The 25,224-nt window shown below is 39.3% G+C and overlaps 1 protein-coding gene across 3 annotated transcripts in view; it reads right to left on the bottom strand.

The window, feature by feature from the left end:
• cntn2 (contactin 2) overlaps positions 1 to 25,224 on the bottom strand; it is a 74,147-nt gene that overhangs the window by 22,642 nt on the left and 26,281 nt on the right. The window contains exons 2-15 of one of the 3 annotated variants that reach the window (XM_029427522.1): positions 21,945 to 22,026; positions 19,818 to 19,959; positions 16,352 to 16,527; positions 15,975 to 16,070; positions 15,362 to 15,574; positions 13,310 to 13,412; positions 12,918 to 13,099; positions 12,438 to 12,574; positions 11,647 to 11,776; positions 11,157 to 11,307; positions 4,053 to 4,180; positions 2,531 to 2,706; positions 1,812 to 1,932; positions 612 to 770 (exon numbers count right to left, since the gene is read on the bottom strand). In XM_029427522.1, coding sequence (XP_029283382.1) covers positions 612 to 770; positions 1,812 to 1,932; positions 2,531 to 2,706; positions 4,053 to 4,180; positions 11,157 to 11,307; positions 11,647 to 11,776; positions 12,438 to 12,574; positions 12,918 to 13,099; positions 13,310 to 13,412; positions 15,362 to 15,574; positions 15,975 to 16,070; positions 16,352 to 16,527; positions 19,818 to 19,959; positions 21,945 to 22,008 — 1,978 coding nt within the window. In that variant the 5' untranslated portion in view covers positions 22,009 to 22,026. Of the gene's footprint in view, positions 1 to 611; positions 771 to 1,811; positions 1,936 to 2,530; positions 2,707 to 4,052; positions 4,181 to 11,156; positions 11,308 to 11,646; positions 11,777 to 12,437; positions 12,575 to 12,917; positions 13,100 to 13,309; positions 13,413 to 15,361; positions 15,575 to 15,974; positions 16,071 to 16,351; positions 16,528 to 19,817; positions 19,960 to 21,944; positions 22,027 to 25,224 lie in introns of all 3 variants that reach the window. The other 2 variants (XM_029427523.1, XM_029427521.1) reach the window with 2 other exon arrangements.

Consider the following 25,224-nt stretch of genomic DNA (forward strand, 5'->3'; position numbering starts at 1 on the left):
ATGTATTAATGTATCATATTATGGAATAAAAATAAGGAGACAGTATCACAGAAATAGAAATAATCAGACCTATAGAGATACATTAGAGATAGATGACTAGACAGACATAGAGATATATATAGATATCATATATATATAAGTATAGGTGACAGAGAGAGCTAGACTAGATCAGACATATGCGAGGACATAACATAATATATATATCTAGATCTATATCTAGATTATATATATACATACATATATATCTATATTTAATATACACACATACATATATATCTTATATTAACACATCCATACACATTATATATCTATATATACACACTATACATACACATAGACACATATACATATATATATTACACATATACACATATAATATATATACACATATACATATATATATCGTTATCAAGATAATAAATGACCTATATCGGGATAGAAGATTTTGGCCATATCTTTCAGCACCAATTTAGTCTACAAAATATAACAACATTTCTATAAAAACACAAAAATAATTTGAAAATGACTTTTTAAGTCTGACTTAGTTGTCGAATTTGAAAAGCTGGTTTCAATTAAAAATAACTTACGCACACACACACACACACACACACCTGTCCTCATCTTCGTCCACTCGGATGAGAGTGATGACCGGCCCATGATGACGTATTTGCCAATGGGACTATGGTTATCGTAGCCACGACTCCACCTGAGCTCCACTGACGCCTCAGCGACATTCTTCACAAGTAAACCTCCAGGAGGTCCTGGAGGTCCTGGACATGACACAGACTTGTTACTAAGTAAATTAAATCATTTATATCTCAGTGTGTATCTATGAACTAAAGTAACAGGAGTTTGGGTGGTGGTGGTCTAGTGGTACGGCTTCCAAATACAACACCAGATGGTTGTGAGTTCAATACCAGGGCTGCCACCATTGTGCCCCTGAACAAGGTACTTAACCCTGAGTTGCTCCAGGGAGACTGTCCCTGTAGTTAGTTCACTGTAAGTCACTCTGGATAAGAGCGTCTGATAAATGACCTGTAATGTAATGAGTTTGATCAGTGCTCCATGATTCAGATGTGTATAAGACTCAGTTAGCAGTGAGCACATTTCTGCACAGACAGCTGATCTATATACTGACAGCAGTACAAAGAGTGGTACAATCCACACAGGCTGGAACCTATCACATCTATAAACTGTAGTTCAGCAATGCACTTACTGAAATAACAACTGCGACACACTTCGGAGTATTTGTATTTAGGGATACTTTTTCTACGTTTTGTTAAAAATGTTAAACACTTTACTTAATTTATCTAACAGCTGTATTTACAAGTGACTTTGCAGATTTTCATTCCAGAAGCAACCAAAACCAGTGTTTGCCCTCAATAAAGTATAATGTTAACATGAAGTTGTCCTATCAGACAAGCCCCACCAATATAAAGGAAACCATTCTGTCTTCTGACCTGATACCTCAAACTAACCAGGAAGTGCTCGTAGTTCAGGTAGTACCTGACAGGCTGAAATCTGCACAGACTAAACTCTAAAACGACTGCTCACCAACATATTTACTTATCCGTATTACTGTATTAAAAGAAGAGCCATTGATATGATAGTAAATAAAAGAAAGATGCTGGAATCATTTACATGCTTTCACACTGACTTGTGGTTAGAATCTTTCTCTTGTGTTCTTGTGTTTTGCAGAACTGTATTACTGAATTTGATGTTCTTTGTCTTGAAGGTTTTCTTCATCATGTTTCTGTAAATGCAGTGACCTTGAGAAAATGGCATGAGAAGACAGCTGTGAGGCATCTCACCTCGAACTACTAGTTTGGCTGAAGCTGAAGCGCTGTCCACCACAGTCTGAGCTGTGCACGTGTACATCCCTGCTTGACTCAGCTGAGCATTCACAATCAGCAGGTCACCAATGTTTTCCTTCTGCTAGGGCACAGACAGAGCAATAAAGAGAAACAAGTAAATTAGTTAAGCACTGTGTTAGTTAGGAGTATAACATACTGAAAAAAATAAACTGAATAGGAGCTGTTAAAAACTTGTCATGAGCCACACTGTGGAAATGGTAAATGAACTACATTTATATAGCGCTTTTCCAATCTTTGCAATCACTCAATGTGCTTTTCCCATGGACACTCAGTGGAAAGAGTAAAAGTCCAATGGAAACATAAAATCACTAAAAAACAACAAAATGATGTTTATCCTCTTCAGCAAAGCCAGAAAGACAATCTCTAAACATAAGACTTTAACACAACATTACTAAAACTTACAACCTCAAAGCTCAGGTGGATTCTGCTAATGGTTGATCATGTCTTATTTGCTGTTAGCTGTTTTGAAGCCTGACTGGAACTAATGAGGGCTCAACTATTCATGACATGCCCTCTTCCCCTCAATGGCTCACAGAACCACCTACCTAATATTTTAACAAACACTGTAATGTTGAACCTCCATGCAGTAGAATTGTTCTTCCAGTCCTACACCCAAATCCAACCACCTTCACTCCACCATGGCTCACAGGACTCACCCCCTGCACCCGGTGGTACGGCCCGGCAGAGATCTCCAGGTCCAGCAGGACGCCGTTGAGGACCCAGGTGAAGGTCAGGTCCATGGTGGGGTCATGGGAGGCGTGACACTGCAACGTCACATTCTCCCCTTGATTGATGTCAGCGTTGGAAGGAGCCAGCGGGATCTTCGTGGCATCTGTATGGTTTGGGCACAAAGATAAAGCTAATTCAGATTAAAACTAGTGGCAGGAATGTGAATTTGCTTGGTTCTATGAGAACAACATCTTAATGAAAGTAGAAAATCCTCTAAAATGAAGAGAAAGTGTATGGTCCTGATAGCTGACTATAAAAGAATAAGGCTAATTTTCACATCCAGATTTTCAAATGACACGTTTTAAATATTAAGAAGAACAGGCATCATGAAAAGAAGGCTAATGACATACATCAAGCAAGCCCTTAAAGCCCACCTCTTCAAGATTTTTCTCCTGCTGATCTCCTTCCCCCATCTTATGACTCGTTAGTTTTACCTGCTCTCTGTTCTGGTTTTGTCTTTTGTTTGCATCTTGTACACATTTGTATATATGTCTGTTTTTATGCTAGTACTGAATGATTCTAAAATGAAAATTGTCTGTGTGTATCTAGAAAAGCGCTATAAAAATTGAATATATTATTATTATTAAGGCTGAGGGGAGAGTGAAACCTTCAATAATAACTTGATGCCAAAAAGGTTACAGAAAGAATTATTCTTAAAGTTTTGTTTTGTTAAAAAAAACATGGTTAACATTGTTTTTATCGAAATTCTTATTATTCTTATTAATATTATATTGTGTTATACATATTCAAAGGTAAATACAACTACTTTAATGTAATACCTCTCACTTTCTCTTTAATGAAATAACTGTGTGACATAATGTCGTATTGTGTGACACACATTGAAGAACCACAAATTTGTTTTTATCTCAAAATATTGCATTCGGGGAGATATAATCATCACTCATCTTAAATTGGTATCGTATTGGACAGTTTTATATTTTATAGTATATGAAAATAGGTGTCTAACAATGAAGATAAATCTATCCCACGTATTTGTATATTAATTCAGATTTTGAAAATGCACTTGTGAAAGATTTATCTGATTTATGCATTTCTTCTTCAAAAATGGTGTTTTACAAAAGAAGCACAGTTTTCACAGAGTATTTGTCAACTACCCATTTATCTGCCATATAAATTGATTCTGTTATATCTGCAATAAGCTAATAAGCCGATACCATGTATGAGCAAGGCTGATTTATGTGTTTTGTGCTAATTAGTGATATCATTAGCGCTTCAATTTAGGGTAAAAGATGACGTTTAGGCCATACACTGCAAAAAACAACAACAGACAAACAAATAATTTGACAATGCAACTGTAATATCACCATTACAATTTTTGAGGTACATTTAAAGTCTAGATTTAGGTTTTCCACTGAGATACATTTTAAAGCAAAAAAGGATTTGAGGAATGCTGGGTGGATCTGACACAGTCTGTGTGTGTGTGTGTACCTCTGACAGAAAGGTGTCCAGTGCTGTTGGCTTTGCCCAGATAGTTTTCAGCAAAGCAGGTGTATTTTCCTTCATCTGCCCTGCTGATGTTGTGGATCCATAAGATGCCGTCTGGAGTTACTGTGACTCTGACAAGACACAAACATGCAGAGGGTATAGAGTGCCTGCAGCTGGCTGACTAAAATACTGTTACCAACTCATTGCATGGTTAGAGATGGACAAAATATTGGAAACATGAGTGTGGAACCATAGCAGATGCAGACACCTCTGCAGGAGGGCTTAAGGGTAAGATGAGTATGAAAATGATGTGAATCATACACACTACAACCTTTAATAATCAGGTAATGTCATTGAGATCAAGATCATGTTCAAGATCAAGAGAGAGCCGAGTGCAGAAGTTCTCAACCCAACGGAACAGAGATAAAGATAGACAGCCGTCTCCACCTCCTTCATCAAAACACTAAAGAGGGGATATATTTTGGAAGAACAATGTTCAGAGTTTCAGCAACTTGGGGAATCTCAGACAAGACAAGCTGTTCTAGAGTTTTCTTTTAGCTATTTGAAGCAGTGCGACTTTTTCGCCACCTTGAACTAGATTTCAGGCTTTGGTCCATGTGTGCACACATGTCGTTTCACAGTGCAGATATTAATTAGATTTCAGATTTGTTTATCACTTTCAGCTTCATATAAATAATTGGCTTTGATATTCTAGCCAAATCTGCTTTTGTTTTGCCTGTTCTGTTAGATCTTGTTGTAAGGCTGTTGTCACGGTGGGGAAAAGGTGAGGACCCAAATGCAGTACACTGGACAAGGTTCTACCAAAAAGAGAGCTTTATTTTATAAAAAAAAAAGCTAGTAAAAATACAAAGTAACAAATAAAACTGAAAACACAAACCAGGAAGACGCGCAGAGCGCGAGGAGACGACAACAACAGGGGGTGACACTTAGATGACGAACTCACAAGGAACACTGGGACAGACAGGGATATATACACACAGACACTAAATGAGGGAACGAGACACAGCTGTGAGAGAAAGGCAAATACACAGGAGGAAACTGATGAAGGGAACGAGACACACCTGGGGAGAAAGGCAGAAAACACAAGGGCAGGAAGTAATACCAGACATGACACAAGGGGAAGGGAACATTTCAAAATAAAACAGGAAAACAGCTGTGTCCCTTGGGTGAGTAAATCATCAGAACAGATAGGAATGTTAGACTACAAGACTCACAACAAGTACACACACTTTCCTGTAGTTAGTATGTACATCCCGCTGATGACTTTTAGAGTTGAATTAGACTGAGGCTATGTGGCAGACATATCTCATGTTCACTTATAACTTTAAACTTAGAAATAACAGACTGTCATACCTGTAAACAGCTTCTCATCTTAGCTGGGTGGTTTGTAACTTTAAATTATTGACATTTAACACCCACTCTACAGCTTTAGCACTGAATGACTGAATGGCACAGATTTGTTTGGACTAACGGAGGATGGTCCATTCGAAGCTGTCACTCAAACAGAATAAGTAATATAAGCTTCACTATTTAGAGGCTTCAAGCCTTAAACAGGATGTCACTGACACTTAGTAGAGGGTTTGCGACAACATTAATAAGAGGTGGAGAAAGGACTGGAAAACCTTTCCAATGCAATATTTATTTATTTTGATTGTGTGTTTAGCCTAAAATGGGATGTTTGTTGGGCAAGTGGGCCGAATAGGAAAATCACTCGGGGTTTGTGGGCCACACAATACTTTGTCAATGAATCACTACAAATAACTCTTACTTACAGTGTTAATAGTTACTAATACATAACATGAACAAAAAAAAGATAAAAATTATAAAACAGTATTCACCACATTACCAGTAAGTAGCCCTGTTTATAATATCCTCAACACTTACAAGCATACATGAGGTGCTTTGAAAACAAGTCCATATCCATAGAATGAAATACTAAATGCAAATAGAACATAGTAAAACAGTAGCATCAAACTCACAATAACATACATACGTTGGATACATTTTTACAATTTAACAGTAAGTAGGCTTGTTTGAATCATCATAAAGCAGATCTGTCTTTGCATGTACACTAAGAATGATTTACACACCTAAGTCAGGTGATGTACTCCTATAGAACTACCACACATATCAGACTTCTGTCATGTTGAGCCTGTTTGAGTCAGTGAGAGAAATTACACTGTCTTGATTTAGCAATTTCAACATAGTCTGGCTCATGAGGGCAATCCTGAGACACTCATGCAACTTCTCATTGGTCATGGAGGCTGGAGGTTGAGTGAATGAAATGTACAATCCTCATGACAGTGTCCATGGTGTTTTTCAAATCACCACTGAGCTTTGTACACCACACAGATTGATGAATAATACAGTATAAATACTGCATATGTGGGGCTATGGCTGTTAGACGCACCACCAGCCCCTGCACTCTACTGATCACAGCTGGAGCGCCATCAGTAACCAACAGGCACACCTTTTGTAAATCCAGTTCACGTTCGTTAAAAAAACAGACTATCTGTTGAAAATTAATAACGGAATATGCCCCAGAAGTTCTTCCCTAAAGTGCACTCTATCGAAAAACCTCACATAGATGCATAGCTAGGCCATGTCAATACAGTCAGTTGATTTGTCCACAGCGATTGATATAAACTCCGCTTTTCGAAGGTTTTCCAAAAGCTTCCCCGACATATCTAGTTCCACTCTGCGAACAGTGTTGCTAACTTGCCGACTTTCCAAATCCTCTTGGCGACTTTTTTTGCCACTGTGTGTGTGAGCCTCTCCGTGACATAAGCTAAACATCTAGCTAGCTAGTTCACCATGTCTAAACTCAAAATTACAGAAAGGAGTGGGAATTAAACCTTCAATCCAAAGTCTGGTTGAAGCCGTTTATTGGAGATGATACACGGGGCATACTGCCTGTATTGTAAGGCTGATTTCTACGCCAAACTTTGTGATATAAAAAAACACGACAACTCAAAAACATGCTCAAAAGGCAAAGCCTTATAACAGTTTCACCCAAAGCAGGCTGCCATTAATGAGTAAAAAAATTGACTCCGCAAAAAAGAATGGCAAAATTAAAAAACAAGAATCAACAGAAGTAAGTTAATTTGTAGTGCCTCTCCCACAATGTTATTCCTCTCTCCTACAGCGGCCATTACAATTAAATGCAAATGAAATTTGCAGATTAGACGATGACGTCATTTAGCGACTTCTAGCTACTTTTAGGACAGCCAATAGCTACTTCCCTTACTGAGGAGTAACACTGTCTGCGAAGTGTTGTTGTGTCTGATAGAGGCACTTTTTTAATGGCTGAAGTGACGCTGTCCTTGGTGAATAACCACTTTATCAATGGAATTGGCGATTTTCAGAATAAACTTTAGGTTTCTTTGGTTTGTTGAGAGACATCTTGAAGCGTGTTGTTAGCTTGCCGAGCTAAAGTAAGAGCATGAGAAAGAGAATGACTTTCTCTGTGGCCTGACAACCTAGTGTGCAGCGTGAGCTTGCCTGAGCCGATGGCAGGTGCATTAACACAAGGTGTATTAACACAAGTGGTGCAAACTCAACCGCTTCACCTACAAAGACTTTTTTTTTGCAGAAATGAAGTTTGCATGTGATGTTGGCCGGCTAGCGCTCAAAATGTCCGCTCACGCCAAAATAAGAAAGGTTGATATAGAATGCCGCGTTTTCAAGAAGACATGGACTGCTAAGTATTTATTTACAGAAGTCAAAGGTAAAGCCGTGTGCTTAGTTTGTGGTGTGCAGGTCACTGTGTTCAAGGATTACAATTTGATTCGCCGTTCAAGAACTTGTCTGATGAAGAGCGGGAAAAGGAGTCGGGTGCTTTGCTAGCTAAACTGCAAAACCAACAAGGAGTTTTTACAAAACGTTGCACATCCAGAGATGCAGCTGTCAAGACAAGTTATGTCTTTTCCCACAAAATCGCTAGAAAAAGTAAACCGTTTTCTGTCGGAGAGGTTATCAAGGAGTGTTTGGTGGATTCTGCAAAACACATTCCCGGAGAAAAAGAAAGGAGAGGCCATGCAGTCAATGAAAGGGACAACAACAGGGAGTGATTTGTTCACGGAGGTAAATGCATGTGTGGACAAGTTGGAACTGAAATGGGACAAGCTGGCAGGCGTGACAACGGATGGTTGTCCAAATCTGACGGGGAAAAATGTCGGACTTTTGAAGAGAATGCAGTATAAAGTGACAGAAATGAACCCTGAACAGAAATTGGTATTTTTGCATTGTATTATACATCAGGAAGTGTTGTGTAAGTCAGTTCTAAAAATTAACCATTTTGTCGATGTTAACTAAAATAGTTAACTTCATCAGGGCAAGAGCATTGAATCACAGACAGTTTGTTGCACTTTTGGAGGAAAATGAGGCTGAATATCGTGACATAGGCTACCACGCCGCTGTCAGGTGGCTCAGCCTGGGCAAAGAGTGTGGGACCTGAGAGAAGAGAGTCAAGACTTCTGTGTGAAGAAAGGAAAAGACGTCCCACAGCTTTCAGATGCAGACTGGATGGCAGACCTTGGTTTTGCTGTTGAAGTGACTGCACTAATGAATGAACTAAATGTCAAACTGCAATGCAAGGGCCTTTTTGTGCATGAAATGTACAGCGCAGTGAAGGCTCTCAAGCCAAATGGGGGACAACATTCTCACCCACTTGCCAACACTGAAGGAAGCCACACCATCAGCTGATCACCTCCACAGGTACTCATCCATGTTAGAAGCACTGCATGGTGAGTTTTGGAGGCAATTTCAAGACTTTAAAACAGTTGAGAATGAAATGCACATGGACGTTTCCCCATTTACATGTAATGTGGATGATACACCCAGTGATGTTCAGCTTGAACTCATTGACCTGCAGTCTGACACACTTCTGTCAGAGCACTTTGGGTCAGTCTCACTGCCTGAGTTTTACTCTTCCCTGAAAGAGGGGAACTTTCCACACATGAGGAGACATGCTCAGAAGATTCTGGTCCTCTTTGGATCTACCTACATGTGTGAACAGACATTCTAAGTGATGAAGTTCAACAAATCCAGATACAGATCCTCTATCACTGATGATCACCTGTCAGCTGTCCTGCACATATCAACCTCAGACATTAAACCAGATTTCAGTGCACTTGTTCAAGCCCAAGACAGACTGGATTTTTCTCACTGAACAAGTAAAGTGAACTGAAAAACATCAAAAGCACTTATTGCTTTTTGTATAAAGTTGATTCATTGCTTATCTTTACATACTGTAAAACACCTTTTCAGTATTGGTTTGTGAAGAATACTGATGTAATGATTGTTTTTACTGTTTATTACTTCTCCAGAAGTATTTTCCTATTTGACCCACTCCACAATTTCATATATTTATTGAAAGAGAATATCCTTATTCTTTTGATTACCAGTAGCAGCTAATCAACATATATAATGTACTCCTTTTTGCAATGGGAGAAAATTAATATTGATCAGAATTAAGTTAAATTTATTGTTGATTCGGCCCTCCAACACAGCTCGTGTTTCTCATGTGGCCCCTTGTAAAAATTAATTGCCCACCCCTGGGTTAGACCCAGCGCTCCATCAGCCCGTTGTGACTACAGGTGCTGGGATATTCACGGGCCCAATCTGAGCCGCCCACGCTGCAAGCTAAATGTAGAGGACGAAACAGAAACACAAGTCGTTCCCTCGTCTCTGCCGCCCAGACCCAAGCAACATACAAACTATCGAAACATAACGTTACACAGAATGTACAGCCGCCAGTGACACAGGAAACACAGATATGTAAACTCCACGTGAAGATTATAAGATAGTGATATATAGACTCATAGATATATAGATAGTTTCAGCTGTCTTCTCTAATGAACTAACTGACAGACGGAGAGACAGACAGACAAACAGAGGCGGAAGGCACAGACAGACTGACTGAGAAACATACAGAGAGACTGACAGACGGACTGATTGATTGAAAGACTGACAGACTGACTGTCTCTGTCAGTCCATATGTCTGTCTCTCAGACAGGCAGGCAGACAGACAGACTGACAGAGAGACTAAAATAGAACTAAAACATACTACAGTTTTTCAAAAAAGTCCTTTCTTTCCTTTGACCAATAGTTAATTTGTCTGTTCAGATTCATGCAAATATCACACACTTCTCACTGAGAAGCTATTTATCTTATTTTTCGGTTCTTGGTGATGGTTAGACAAATAACTAATACTAAGCTCTATATCTATCTATCTTTATCTTAAGTTTAATACTGGCACATTCATTGAAAACTGCAACCAAACACAAACCTCATAGGCAAAAGTAAAGGATTAAAACAAGTTAGTTCCTTCGTAAATTGGACGAAAATAATTTAGTACGGCAATTAAACTGAAAGTTATTTAGTTTAATAAAATAAAAAGTGGTTAACTGATTAAGGTAATGTAATTACAAAGTAGGATGTAACAAGTTCATAAGTAACTCAAATAACCCCTCTAAACAATATTGAAGGCAAAGCGTGGAGTAAACTAATTAAAAAAAGATACACCAATTGTGCCTTTAGTTTCAGCTATTTTGTTTGATTGGTTGCTGTCGGTATCAGTTAGTGCATGTAAGAAACACGGACCAAGAGATGCTGAGAAACACTACAGTAGGGTAATTTAGCCTGGTGAATGTTTGAGTAATCAGAACAGAACTGCAGCTGTAGACCGTGAAGCACGGGTCCTGCTCAATCTCAGTTGATTAGCCAAAGAAATCTGAGAAGATTAAAATGTGTGGTTTAATATTTAGGTATAAACCAATTCCATTGTGCATAATGTTTTTAGGTAATTCATTGATCTGCTAATTTTAGTAGAGGTAATTTTGTTTAATACTATTTTGAAAGATTTTCATTATTTTAAAGAGGTCTGATTTGTTGTGTTAGTGTTTTATGTTTTATATTAACTTAAAGGGTAAATCTTTGTGGCAGCTACCTTGAGTCGTTTCAGTCTAAAGTTAGTTATATGAACTTAGGCATAATATAGAGAGCTGGGGTCTTACACAAGGTTTAAAAATAAATGTGAAGCAAATGCAGTGTATATGTATGAAAATGAGGATGAGTCAGTAATACCTGCTGCTGTTGATGAGCAGCTCTGTCCCACGGCTCCAGAACAGGCTGGGTTTCGGGGCAGCTCGAGGGCGACACTCAATGGTCACCTGCCCCCCTCTGGCTGCTGGGATCAGTCTCCTTACTGGATTCAACCTGAAGTCTGGAGCCTGAACTGGAAGGACATAATAATAAAACAAGGAGGTGGATGGATGAGATGCAAAAGGGAAGACAGGAGGAGACATGAAGGAATAGTGGAAGTGAATCTTGAGGCAAGAGAGTGGTACAGTATTCAATTTGTATAAATCCAAGGAAACCTTTTACATATAGGTCTGAATGTTTAATAGTTTTATAATGTATAATATGATTTTGTGAAAGTTTTATAATGTATAATGACACTTTCATTGAGAAATGTCATTTTAGAAAAATAAAATGTTTTCAAAGCTAACAATAAATATATTTAATTAAATTTCATATATGGGAAACTAAAGACAGCACTGCTTGTTCTACCTACCTTGAACTCTGAGCTCAGCAGTGGAGTAGATGGTGCCATGTTTGTTTTCAGCCACACATTGGTACATCCCAGAATCCTCCAGGGCCAGGTTACTGATCTTAAGACGAGCTCCGTTCACCTCTACCCGGTCCTGGGGGGGTCGGAGGGAAAGGTTATTTGTGCGGTTGAAAAGGAGATAATAAAGGAAGTGAGTGAAGGGAATTAAAAAGGATGTGTGAGCTGTGAAACAATGCATTCGTGTATTGTGCTCCGATAACATGGTGAAGAGATCCTGCTAAAAAAAAGACTCCATGTCATACGCAAACTAAATCTACATTAATCTACACAATCTGATCTAGTAATAGTAATCTAGTAGTAAATAAATAATTTGCATTTTCTCATTCACTACATTATACTCATAATTGTGTATAACTTTGCACTTTTACAACTTTGAGATGTTTTTCAGCAGCATGTAGACCAATCCATCCCATAACAAAGAAATTAGCTAAATAATGCCTGAGACAACTTATTCCTTCTGCTTCGACCTTTTGGTATCATTCCCAGCAGGGAGAACTCTATCCATCTTATTCTTTCAACTTTATTGAAAAGTTGAGAAGAAGTTGATTTCTTGTGTAGATGTTTCCTCACTAGTTTTATAAGAAATACCAGAGAATGTGACCTTTTCTGGGTTGAAGTATTCGTGTAACAGATTTTTCAAGTAAAAGGACAAGGAGAACATTAGACATTAACATTGTTTGGTGACTGATCATCAACCATTGGTGTAATGGTAAATAGTGTAGCGTGTGTGTTACCTGTGTGCTAAGTGGCTGTCCGTTGCGTAGCCAGCGAATGGAGGGTCGTGGTTTACCAGCAGCAATACAACTCCAGAAAAGCTCTGAACTGATCTCCACCTCTGAGTCGATCATCACCTGCAACCACTCCGGCTGAGCTGGAGGATAAGGGGAAATAACAGAAATAAAACAGAGACAGCACATGGCAGACCCCTCTCTCTGCATGTTTTACCTTGTGCTGCTACAGCCTTTAAGTTATTCCAGTGGCATTGAACTCAGACTTGTGCCATGTTGAAAGTGATATGCAAATGTTTGACGTTTGGCGTTGTGACTTTTACTGAAAATTGACCATGATGTTTATTCACACATATGACCGACATGTTAAGCTGCTGTCAAATTAACGTCAATACAGTACTGATACAGCATGTACAGCATATACCTGATACAGCATGTGCTTTGCTGCAATACAAACTGTTCATACATACATGATCTTTTCTTTACCTTGCACATTAATGCGTCCCTGGTATTTATCACTTCCTTCTGAGTTGTAGGCTTCACATTCATAAACACCCTCGTCATCGAACAAGAGTTCTGGCAAGATGAGGGTGGGACCCTCGGCACTGGAGCCTGCCTTGGACGGCATCAAACCGTCCACCTTCCTCCATCGCAGGTTTGGGACTGGACTATGAGACAACAAACAGAGGGAGGCGTTGGATGAAAGTAATGGAAACATTGTAGTTTCAAAATGAAACAGCATAAGAACCAGATAGAGATAAAGTATGAAGATGTTTGAGAGTAAAAACATCAACAAGTAAAGCTGGACAGGGAACAGCCTCTCAACCCAAAATAGCTTTCAGGCACATCATGCAATGATTTCAGAATTGTAAACTTACTTTCCATAGGCAAAGCATTCTAACTGAGTGGTGTGTCCTGCTAGGGCGTAGGTCTCTGCTGGGAAGCGCACTTTGATGCTCGGAGCTGACTTCCTGGGATTGGCTGAAATAAAATAAATTTGTAAATATTCAGATTATGAAGCAGATCTTATCTAGTAACATTACAAAGTTTATAAATCCCCATAGTGACTGTGCATGGCCCATGACCAATTACATTAATAAAATCAATAGTAAACACAAGAGGAATTATACATAAAAACCTAAAAATTCTAATTTAATTTTAAAATGTTCTAATGACATAGTAACTCTGGATGGCATTAACTTAACCTCGAGCATCAACTGTAAGGAATATCAGCGTCATCTTTGATCAGGATATGTCCTTCAACCTCCACATAAAACAAATCTCAAGGACTGCCTTCTTTCAACTACGTAACATTGCAAAAATAAGACACATCCTGTCTCAAAATGATGCAGAAAAACTAGTCCATGCATTTGTTACTTCAAGGCAACTCATTAATATCAGGTTGTCCCAAAAAATTCCTTAAGACTCTTCAGTAGATCCAAAATGCTGTAGAACGCAATCTGACAAGAACAAGGAAACGGGATCATATTACTCCTGTATTAGCTGCTCTGCACTGGCTCCCAGTAAAATACAGAATATAATTTAAAATCCTTCTCCTGACTTACAAAGCAATTAATGGTCAGGCTCCAGCATATCTTAAAGATCTCATAGTACCTTATAAACCAACTAGAGCATTGCGCTCCCAGACTGCAGGGTTACTTGTAGTTCCTAGAGTCTCTAAGAGTACAATGGGAGCCAGAGCCTTCAGCTATCAAGCTCCTCTCCAGTGGAACCAGCTTCCAGTTTGTGTTCAGGAGGCAGACACCCTCTCCACATTTAAGAGTAGGCTAAAGACTTTCCTTTTTGATAAAGCTGGTTTTGATAAAGTTAGGGCTGGCTCAGGCTTGCTTTGGACAAGCCTCTAGTTATGCTGCTATAGGCTTAGACTGCCGGGAGACTTACACCTCTTTCCTCCTCCTTTCCCCATCACTCTCCTCCTCTCCCTCTCTATCTGTATGCATTCATGTCCCTTAAATGTATGTCTATGTCTATGTATGTAATCTTAGCATCCGGGGAAATCAACAGGTTGCCACTGTTAAAATTTACGTCTGGATCATGAATCCTGGCTGTGCCTGCTGCCCTGATCCTGCCTGTCACCCACGTTTATTTATTGATATTGTTATTATTATTAAGCTTATTTTGACATCTTCCTGGATCCATCTTTTTGAATATTTGATCACATCATGTTGTATTTTTAATTTGATGTTTATTCTGTACATACGACATCTATTGCACGTCTGTCCGTCCTGGGAGAGGGATCCCTCCTCAGTTGCTCTGCGTGAGGTTTAGAACATTTTCCCCCTTTAATTGTGAGGTTTCTTTTAGGAAGAAGTTTTTCCTTGTGTGGTGCAAGGGTCTAAGGACAGAGGGTGTCGTATGCTGTACAGTTTTGTAAAGCACACTGAGACAAATGTGTCACTTATGATATTGGGCTATATACATTTATTTAATTTCATTCAAATGTTACACATATACTATTTGAATACAGAGTACAATAGAGACATTTGCCCTGTCAGTGATGTTGGCCTGTTTTTCATTTGTTCCAACAATAATCTTAAAATGTAAATATGGTTACAATGACATCTATTGAACTTATCAAAGATTGTGAGTAATGACTGAATTGTGTCTGTGATCTAAGTATATCAAAAGTTAAAATGTTTTTAAATATGTTTTTATGAAATGTATTTAGTTTTTGTACTCAAAAAATCAAACCTTAGGTATAACATTAGAATCAGTGTTGAAACTTTTGATCTCCGATAACCAGGCCTAATTACTACCCAGTGGGTAGGCAGGTTATTACTTATAACATTAACACCAGACAGATGTCCCTTTGTCCTCTGGATATTTATGTATCCTTTTCTGCAAACCTCCATGGTGAAGCTACTTGTGGCTGCTAATAGACCAGTCCTGCAGATGCAAAGCCTTCATACCTTCAGGCAGCACAGTGAGCTGGTTAGCCTTGCTGAAGGTGCTCTTGGTGCTGATGTCCATGTTGATGGTGGTGAAGCAGAAGTAGTTCCCGGTGTCGTTTGGCTCTGCTTTAGCCACGTACAAGTTCCCTGTTACTTGCGACACAAACCAGCGTCCATCGTCCTTCTTGATGAAGTTGGGAAATTCGTTGATTAACCAGCGATAGGACAGAGCTGGAGAGGAGACAGGTTGCAACTCTCATGAATCAGTAATACAGTCGGAACCTACTGGGTTGTACTAGTGCTCAGATTTCAATTTGGAAGCAGAGCTTAGTCAGCAGAGTCTGAAATGTGCATTTCCATTAGACATTTAGTTTCATAGTCACCCTTATCCCAAAAGGTAAATAATTCTGCTTTTTTAAAACACTGTGACGTGTGAACCACCTTCTGACCCTTCCCTGTCAGCTACAGGCTGTGGCATGTTTTCTGTGAAAGAAAACTATGCCGTGAAAATAATTTCCCAGCTGACAACACATAATTTTCAAAGGTATTTAAATGTTTCTCTCATCTTTGAGGTAGGTTAAAATACTAAATAACTAGTGTGAAATGTTTATGTTTGTGTAACGGTGGATACCTGGGTAATGTGTAGGGGGCTGGCAGGCCAGGAAAGTTCCTATTCCTTCATATGCTGTCTGAGGACTCCTGCTGTCTGGAGGGAAGTCATGGAGGTCTGGAGAAACAGGAGAAGGTGTAAAGCAGAAAAGGAGAAAGTTATGGAAGAAATATTACTGTCACATACAGATTGTAACAGAAGGAGCATAGTTCACAGTTGATAGTAATCAGAGTACATTTGTGGAGAGTTAGTGTGAAGTAAATGACACTAATAGAAGACGCTTATCGAATGTCTTCTATCTCTGACATAGAAACAGTGACCCACTCAGCTGCCTGAGTGGGTCACTGTTTCTGCCTCAAACAGGCCAAAAGGTTAACAGCATCATTGTTCTTACTCACAGCCAAATTTGAGATTCGCTGCTCGGCTGATGATGGTGCCACAGCGGTTGATGGCCAGACATTGATAAGAGCCTGTGTCTCGAACAGACTCAGGGCTGCTGATCACCAGGCTCCCGGCCACCAGCGTGTAGCGCAGGTCTAAACCCAGCGGGACTTCTGTGCCATTTACAAGCCATCTGTAAGACAAATCGCAGGGCAAAGTGATCAGAACACATCAAAAACAGGAGATATGTTGTTAAGAGTCATTAAGCTGCTCTATTCATGTAAGGTTCGCTGGAACCGACAGATCCAATAATCTCATATCCAATAATATTACAAAGTTTATTAGTGGACCTAACCCATGACAACCCGGGTTGAGACCGGGAGACAGAGTTGCAGTCTTACACACTCAAATCCCCATAGTGACTGTGCATGGCCCATGACCAATTACATTAATAAAATCAATAGTAAACACAAGAGGAATTATACATAAAAACCTAAAAATTCTAATTTAATTTTAAAATGTTCTAATGACATAGTAGTTCTGGATGGCATTAACTTAACCTCGAGCATCAACTGTAAGGAATATCAGTGTCATCTTTGATCAGGATATGTCCTTCAACCTCCACATAAAACAAATCTCAAGGACTGCCTTCTTTCATCTACGTAACATTGCAAAAATAAGACACATCCTGTCTCAAAATGATGCAGAAAAACTAGTCCATGCATTTGTTACTTCAAGGCAACTCATTAATATCAGATTGTCCCAAAAAATTCCTTAAGACTCTTCAGTAGATCCAAAATGCTGTAGAACGCAATCTGACAAGAACAAGGAAACGGGATCATATTACTCCTGTATTAGCTGCTCTGCACTGGCTCCCGGTAAAATACAGAATATAATTTAAAATCCTTCTCCTGACTTACAAAGCCATTAATGGTCAGGCTCCAGCATATCTTAAAGATCTCATAGTACCTTATAAACCAACTAGAGCATTGCGCTCCCAGACGGCAGGGTTACTTGTAGTTCCTAGAGTCTCTAAGAGTACAATGGGAGCCAGAGCCTTCAGCTATCAAGCTCCTCTCCAGTGGAACCAGCTTCCAGTTTGTGTTCGGGAGGCAGACACCCTCTCCACATTTAAGAGTAGGCTAAAGACTTTCCTCTTTGATAAAGCTTATAGTTAGGGCTGGCTCAGGTTTGCCTTGGATCAGCCCCTAGTTATGCTGCTATAGGCTTAGACTGCCGGGGGACACCTCCGTGCTCTCTTCCTTCTCTTCCTCTCTCCTCCCCTCCCTCTCTTCTTCTCCCTCTCTATCTGTATGCATTTATGTAAATGTATGTTACCAACTCATCATCCAGGGTATCATCCCCGGAGGTTCTATGTCTCTCATGTGGCAGGTTGCCACTGATAAAGTTTACGCCAGGATCAGGAATCGTGGCTGCGCCTGCTGCCCTGGTCCTGCTGGACACCGGGAAGCCTTTTTGACATTTTCCTGGATTCATCCAAACTTTCTCTTTTTCAACACAACATCATTTTCTGTCAAATATTGTATTTATACTATGTTGTTTATCCTGTACATACGACATCTATTGCACGTCTGTCCGTCCTGGGAGAGGGATCCCTCCTCAGTTGCTCTCCCTGAGGTTTCTTCCATTTTTCCCCCTTTAATTATGGGGTTTCTTTTAGGAAGTTTTTCCTTGTGCGATGCGAGGGTCTAAGGACAGAGGGTGTCGTAACCTGTACAGTCTGTAAAGCCTACTGAGACAAATGTATAATCTGTGATATTGGGCTATACAAATACATTTGATTTGATTTGATACTTTAAATGCAAAACAAGAGCTGCATAACAAGCACACATATGAACAAGATATATTAAAAACACTACAATGTTGCATGTGCTTCATATGTTCACCCCTTTGTGATTAATCTAAACTCCACAATGTCACTCAAAATATGCTTCACATGCACATCATCCACGTGTACTATATATTTACATGATCAAATATAGGAATGAGAAACATGTTTTTTGATCATGTAAATAACATGATGATGATTTAACATGAGAAAATATTGTAGTTTCAATTTCTAGTGTAGCTATTCACATTAAAGATTGATATTATACACAAATACAGAAAAATGGACAATGTGCCCTGCTCTAGGTAATTTATGTGTCTTACTGTAACTGCTGTGTCAGCCATCAGTAACATACAGTATAGTCCACTGGTCTATTATTTAATGATTTTGGTGATCCACCTCAAATATAAATATTTTTTACATTATATATTGAATTATTTACATGAAGAAGACAAAAAAAAGTTTTTTGTTAGCAGCCTGGACATGAAAAATGAAAGTCTTATACCTTACATTACTTTCCTTTTGTTGAAGTTCAAAATCACGACATGTAAACTTGGGTATCATGTAACTTGCATAAGATTTCTACTGGTATTTACCAATTTGTTAGCAACTTTGGGGGAACTTCACTGAAAGACTTTGTGAGAATGTTTTCCATCCATCGTCTACCAATATTCGGGGTCGGGTCGCAGGGGCAGCAGCTCCAGTAAGGAACCCCAAACTTCCCTTCTCCAGGCCACATCCGCCAGCTCCAACTGGGGGATCCCGAGGCATTCCCAGGCCAGTGAAGAGATATAATCTCTCCACCGAGTCCTGGGTCTTCCCCAGGGTCTCCTCACAGCTCGCCGTGCCTGGAACACCTCCCTAGGGAGGCGCCCAGGTGGCATCCTTACTAGATGCCCGAACCACCTCAACTGGCTCCTTTTAACGCAAAGGAGCAGCGGCTCTACTCCGCTTGTGAGAAGCTTGTGGCTTCTCACCCTATCTCCCTTAGGAAGCCACCCACCTGAGAAATCCGGCCGCTTGTACCCGCGATCTCGTTCTTTCGGTCATGACCCAGCCTTCATGACCATAGATGAGGGTAGCAACGAAGATCAACCGGTAGATCGAGAGCTTCGCCCTCCGGCTCAGCTCTCTTTTCATCACACCGGTGCAGAAAAGCGAATGCAATACCACCCACTCAGTCGCGAACAAGATCCCGAGGTACTTGAACTCCTTCACTTGGGGTAAGGGCTCATTCCCTACCTGGAGTAGGCAATCTACCGGTTTCCTGCTGAGAGCCATGGCCTCAGATTTCGAGGTGCTGATCCTCATCCCAACCGCTTCACACTCGGCTGTGAACCAATCCAGTGACTGCTGAAGGTCACAGGCCGATGGTGCCATCAGGACCACATCATCTGCAAAGAGCAACGATGAGATCCTCAGGCCACCGAACTGCAACCCCTCTACTCCACGACTACACCTTGATATCCTGTCCATCCTTTGCCACTGTGGAGTTGTTTGACTACCTCAGATTCCCGGAGAGGAATCATCACCTCATTATCATCATTTGGGAAATGTTTCCAAAGTTCCCAAATGTGACATTGGTTTTGGTCACCATGAACATGCGAGTGCGTGGTTGTGTGTGTGTTACCCACCTGTAGGATGCAGCTGGACTAGCTCTGGCCTGACAGTTGAGGGTCACCTTGCCTTCACTCAGGCCCTCTGGGTAGATTAAACTGCTTGGCTGTTCTTTAAACACTGGCCCACTGTCATGACCTGACACACACACGTCTCCACCTGGAAACAACATTTTCAACAACACAGTAAAACACCAAACGCTGTGCCAGAAACGTCCCAATGATCAGGACCTACAGTTGTGGACTCATATACAGTCAATCCTATCAGCCATCACTTTACATCTTGCCACCAGCCGTGACAATGATACTGATATTGTTTTCAGCTTTGTGAGTCTGTGTGTGTCATCATGGTAAAACATACTCCTGGAGACATCTACTCTATCAGGAACTGCCACAAAACCGGTTTTCAGTGATTTGCCAGGTATACAATATATCCATATTTCTGTCTGTCTTTAGAAAGGTTTGTCACCGCAATAGCCACCCAACCATGCAAGATGCAGTCACGAAAGATACAGATGTGTAGTTGAGATCAAAATAGTTATCAAGGTTTATTACTGATTTACAGACTGACTGATATCTGACTTTGAAGCTTAAACACAACATTTGACAATCCTCCCTGGGTTTGTGCTGTATCAGGTTTGTGTGTTTCTGTCAAATGAAGAGGAAAGGTCCTCTGATTTTAAAAAGGTACATTATATATAAAATGTGCAGTGCACCATTGCAACGTGCAATGTTCAAATGTTCTTTCTATACAAATCCTTTAAACACACTTTAAATAAAAGGAGGGTAAATAAATCTCTTTACAACATTTATGTTGCCAGAGAAACGAGGAACGTTTTAAATGTATTTATAAGTCAAGAATCACAGAGTTGTGAGGACTGTTGAAAAAGTCTTGGATGAACTTCAAGCCATTATCACAATTCTGTAAAGCTTTATGACGCTAACAAGGAATAAGCCTTTAATATGTAGGCTGGCTTGATGGAAGACATGAATCTTCTGCAAAGAGCATTGTGTGCAGGAGTCATTTTTATTTAATGAATTTCCTTTGAACTGCACAGTGGTGGTTTAATGATGTCAGTGCAACCAGGTTCCTAACCATGAGGGATTTTTGTCATTACACTTTGAAATCAGAGACAAAACACTGTGTTTTATTTGTTAAGGGTCCATACATCAGTTTATCTGACTCAGAGTAAACAACACAAACATTCTCAAGCCCTTAATTTAGCTTTCTAACTGAGAATGCTTCAATAATAGGTTCCAACCATATGCAGCAGAAGATAATAAACACATTTCCGAAAAGTTACAAAATAAAATTTGAATTAGCTTCCAACAACTGGTTAAATGTAAATATCTCAACAGACTTACTGTAAAACAGAATTAATAACTATTGGAAAGTACTTCTACTTCAGTACACTTGAAAGGTTCTTGTAATTTACTTTGCAATTTCCATTTTATTCTACTTTATACTGTTTGCTGACTTTGTAAAATGTAGCTGTCTTACAGTAACAGGCTCTCAATAAGTGTGTTTCCATCCATCTCTTCTCATGCACATTTTCAATTTGTGAAAAAACTAAATCTGGTGGAAACACCAGCAATGTCGCTAAAAAGCTTTTAGGCTTTGCTTAGGTGGAACGATTGGTGTATCTAAAAACTAAATGTTTTTCTCAGACATGTCTGTTTTACCGTCAGCCAATGGCATAAGAAATAGAAAAATACAATTATTTGATGGCTTTGCAAAGACTGACTAGAATATGCTCCATCAGGAAACAGCTCAGGATTCTGCAGCATAAAAAACATGCTTTGTTTTCAGACAATTTTTCATCCATTGTTTTAGTCTGTTATATTAGAGTAGTAGTTAGCCTTGCTTTTGTGTGTTGTGCTATCATGCTTCGACAATGATCAAAGTTCCAAAAGAACCATGCTATTTTGTTGCATTTTGAAACAAAACAATATGTGGTTGTTACATATTTAGCACACAAATGGACAGCTGTGAGATCTTACTTTCATTCCAAACTAAATCCTAAACCCAAGTTCCAATCCTAAACTACCCTTAACCTTAACTCTGGGCTAAACCTAAACACTGCTTCTGCAATCAGTCTGAAAACCCACATGGACATGCATGTTTGTGTGTTAAGAGGAACTTACCGAGGACAGCCACCTTCAGGGCAACAGAGCTGAGGACCAGCAGACACAGCGCACTCTCCATCATGTGGATCCAGCTGGGTTACTACAGGATCACAAACAGACCAGGAGCAGATGAGATCAAAACCGGTTCACCTTATCTCACAGGAAGAAGAGGTGTTCAATGTGGAACATTGATTGATAGAACAAGATTACTTACATGACAATTCTCGTATACGTAGCTCTATAGAGGATTTGATTCATTAAGCATTGATTGATTAACATTTTTTAAATTGACTTCACATCTGTCACTAAAATTGCCTGGTCTTTTGCAAGTAAATAGGAAAATTGTCAAACTCTGGTTGTAAGATCACATGTAATGCATGTACACATGTTCCAACAAAGTTCTTAGATTTTTCCATTCAGGTTGTTATTGTTATTCATCATGCTTTATTCATTAATTTATGGAATGTTAAATGAAATGTTGTTTCATATCTATCCCAGGTAGATAACAACATGAACATTTCTCATAACTTTAAGAGTGAAGCATGGCTCTGCTACTAAAGTTGGGTACTAAAGAAAAGCCTGGTTTGGTTGAAGATCATACTGTAAAGCTGTGTTTCACAAAAGGTGTTTTTGTCATGACTCCCTGTCTTCCAAAAATGTATCCACCTATTCCTCTACATGTGGTATGCTTGTATCCCAATGTCAGCATCAGAGCTATGGAGCTAAGTCCAGGTTTTGATATTGAACTTTGAAAAATACAATAATATATTCAAACTAAAAATAAGTGTATGAAATTTTTTTTCAGGTTGAATATTATTTTGATTGAGTTCTGTAATTATTTGGAATACATGTGTAGTCTCAGAGCCCTGTCAGGTGCTGGAGGTTTCTGTATTTTTGACAGTTTGCAAAACATGAAAATTGTTTTACACACTATTTAATGTTAGTTTGTATCCAGCAGTCTAAAACATGTTCAACAAGTTGGCAGCAGGTGTATACAGAAACTGAAGCTGTCAAGTCAAGCTGGAGCTGTCCAGATAGTAATGGGACAAACCGGATGTGACCAATCTGCCTGAGTGTTTCCCATTTAAAAGAGCGCCGCTTGGCATTACGGAAGCGTAGAGAGGATATGTTAGTGACTACGTCGAAATCCAGACCAAGATTGTGCAGGGCCCAAATATCTATCAAGACCAAAGAGGCAGCCGGTAAGACGCTGAACCTTTTAGCTTGAGAGACTGTTACCTGCTGGAGATCGCTGCCGCTACTCGTTTGATTGACGCTGGATTTATGTCATGATCGGTAGCGCGCTTGTGTGTGTGTGTGTGTGTGGCTCGATGAGCTGATTGTGTACATGTTTGCAGAACGGCTTGTTTAATTTCTTATATCGTTTGTGATTTAAAAACTGACTGCATAATTGTATTTAATTAAAAATTAGTAGTACTTAAAGTTAAAATGCCGTTAGAAGTACACATTTACTCGGTAATATGAACTGCATTTCCTGTTAAAATGATGACAGCAGCTGTGCATGCGTTATGTTTTAGTGGGAGTGCATTTGTAAATTAATTTAAGGTAGAAATAGTTGGAAATTACAAATGTGTGTATCTTGCTATTTACATTTATCTGAGTTGCCTTGAAATATGTATTAATTCTCTTTTCTGTTTGTTTCTATTCAAAAGGTTTTTCACCTCTAAATACCTTGTCTGACTCTTGCTGAAATTGCTCTTTTCCTTTTTTCCTCCTTTTATTTTTTGCAGTTTGGTCTTTTGGAGTGAAATCCAGTTAAAAAAAACTTTGGGTAGATGTTTCCATCCCTTTCAAGTAGGGAAAGCTGCACATTTAGAAAATAACTTGACAATGGAGGTGTCTCTATCTTGATGGTAAAAAAAGTTTGATTGTAGCAATATTTCTATAAGTCTTGGTATGTTATACACAAACCGTGCCAAAATAATTGGTTAATATATGAATTGATCATAATTGTATAAATAATCAATACATTTAGTACAAGTAAATAGTGATTTTCCTTAACGAGTTTTTGGAGCCAACATCTATCTTAACCAACATCTGCATTGGCTTCAGTGTGCAACCTTGTTATTATCTGGATGTTTCAAAGAGATACATTTAAACAAAAGATCCTCAAAATATCAATGACATTATAATTACATTTAGAACTGTTAAAAACCCATCCGTCTTCCCAAGAATTGCATTCATATTGGATGATTCTGCAGCACCAAAGTATTCTGTGCCAATCTCTGTCACAGCATGACACCCTAAACTTTACAGAAAATCTAAAATTAAACAAAAACACACCAAAAACTTGATTAAATTGAAATACACAAAATGTGTGTGTTCAACCAAAAAACTACAACAGCAAAATAAAGCAGCTATTTGACCGCTTTTTTGAGTCTGCTGAATTTGCTCCAATCCTTTTCTCTCTCTTTCCGCTGTGAAGTTGAGGCTGTTGAAGGTCACTTGAAAACAGCAGAATAAAATGTCAAAATGGCTCCTCACATTAACAATTCAACTGTGGGACACACACTCGTTATGTGTCCTTCACCACAATGCTCTCTCTCACCTTTGTCGCCCAAGACCATGGTGCTCTCTGCTGCACACACACACTTTTAAATGTAGATAAAAGAGATGTAATGGCTCGGTAATGGAGAGATGTGTTTGAATAGAGTTTAAGACCTTAAAGGACTCCCCAAGCAAAATCATATACATGTTCTTACTTCATTGTGCTCTCACTGTGATAGTGAAAGTCTGTGAGCAGATTTTTGCAGTAGAGATGTATTTGCTGGATGTTTGTTACTGTAAACTTTGCTTACTGACGTCTTCACTCTCAATCTCTACCAGCATCAGACACTTGTAATAGAAAACATAAGCAGCCAAAGCTGACCAAATGTTTGTAGTCACAAAGTGAAGCTGAAGCTGCTGTTCCAGGTGGAGCTATGCTGTCCATTGATACTGATATTATAAGTGTCATCAGCGAGGCCATAACCCCTCAAACCTGCAATAACTGCATCGTATAGCCCGTTGGGGACTACAGAAACCATTTGTGAACACATTGATATATCATCACCTTTTAAGGTGACATGATGAATTTAGCAAACAGCTGCTTATTTACACATCTTACTGAACAACATCATCGTTCATTTAAAGTTGTTTGTGTCCACCTGATGAATGTAAAGCCGAGGGGAGCTGCAGATTCAGGTGATGATTCTCTGCAGGATCATCACTACGACAAATGACAATATGAACGTGCCACTACACGTTCATATTGTCATTTGATACATTGTTATGAAAA

Source organism: Cottoperca gobio, unplaced genomic scaffold, assembly GCF_900634415.1.
Source record: "Cottoperca gobio unplaced genomic scaffold, fCotGob3.1 fCotGob3_332arrow_ctg1, whole genome shotgun sequence".
Classification (NCBI taxonomy): Eukaryota; Metazoa; Chordata; class Actinopteri; order Perciformes; family Bovichtidae; genus Cottoperca; species Cottoperca gobio.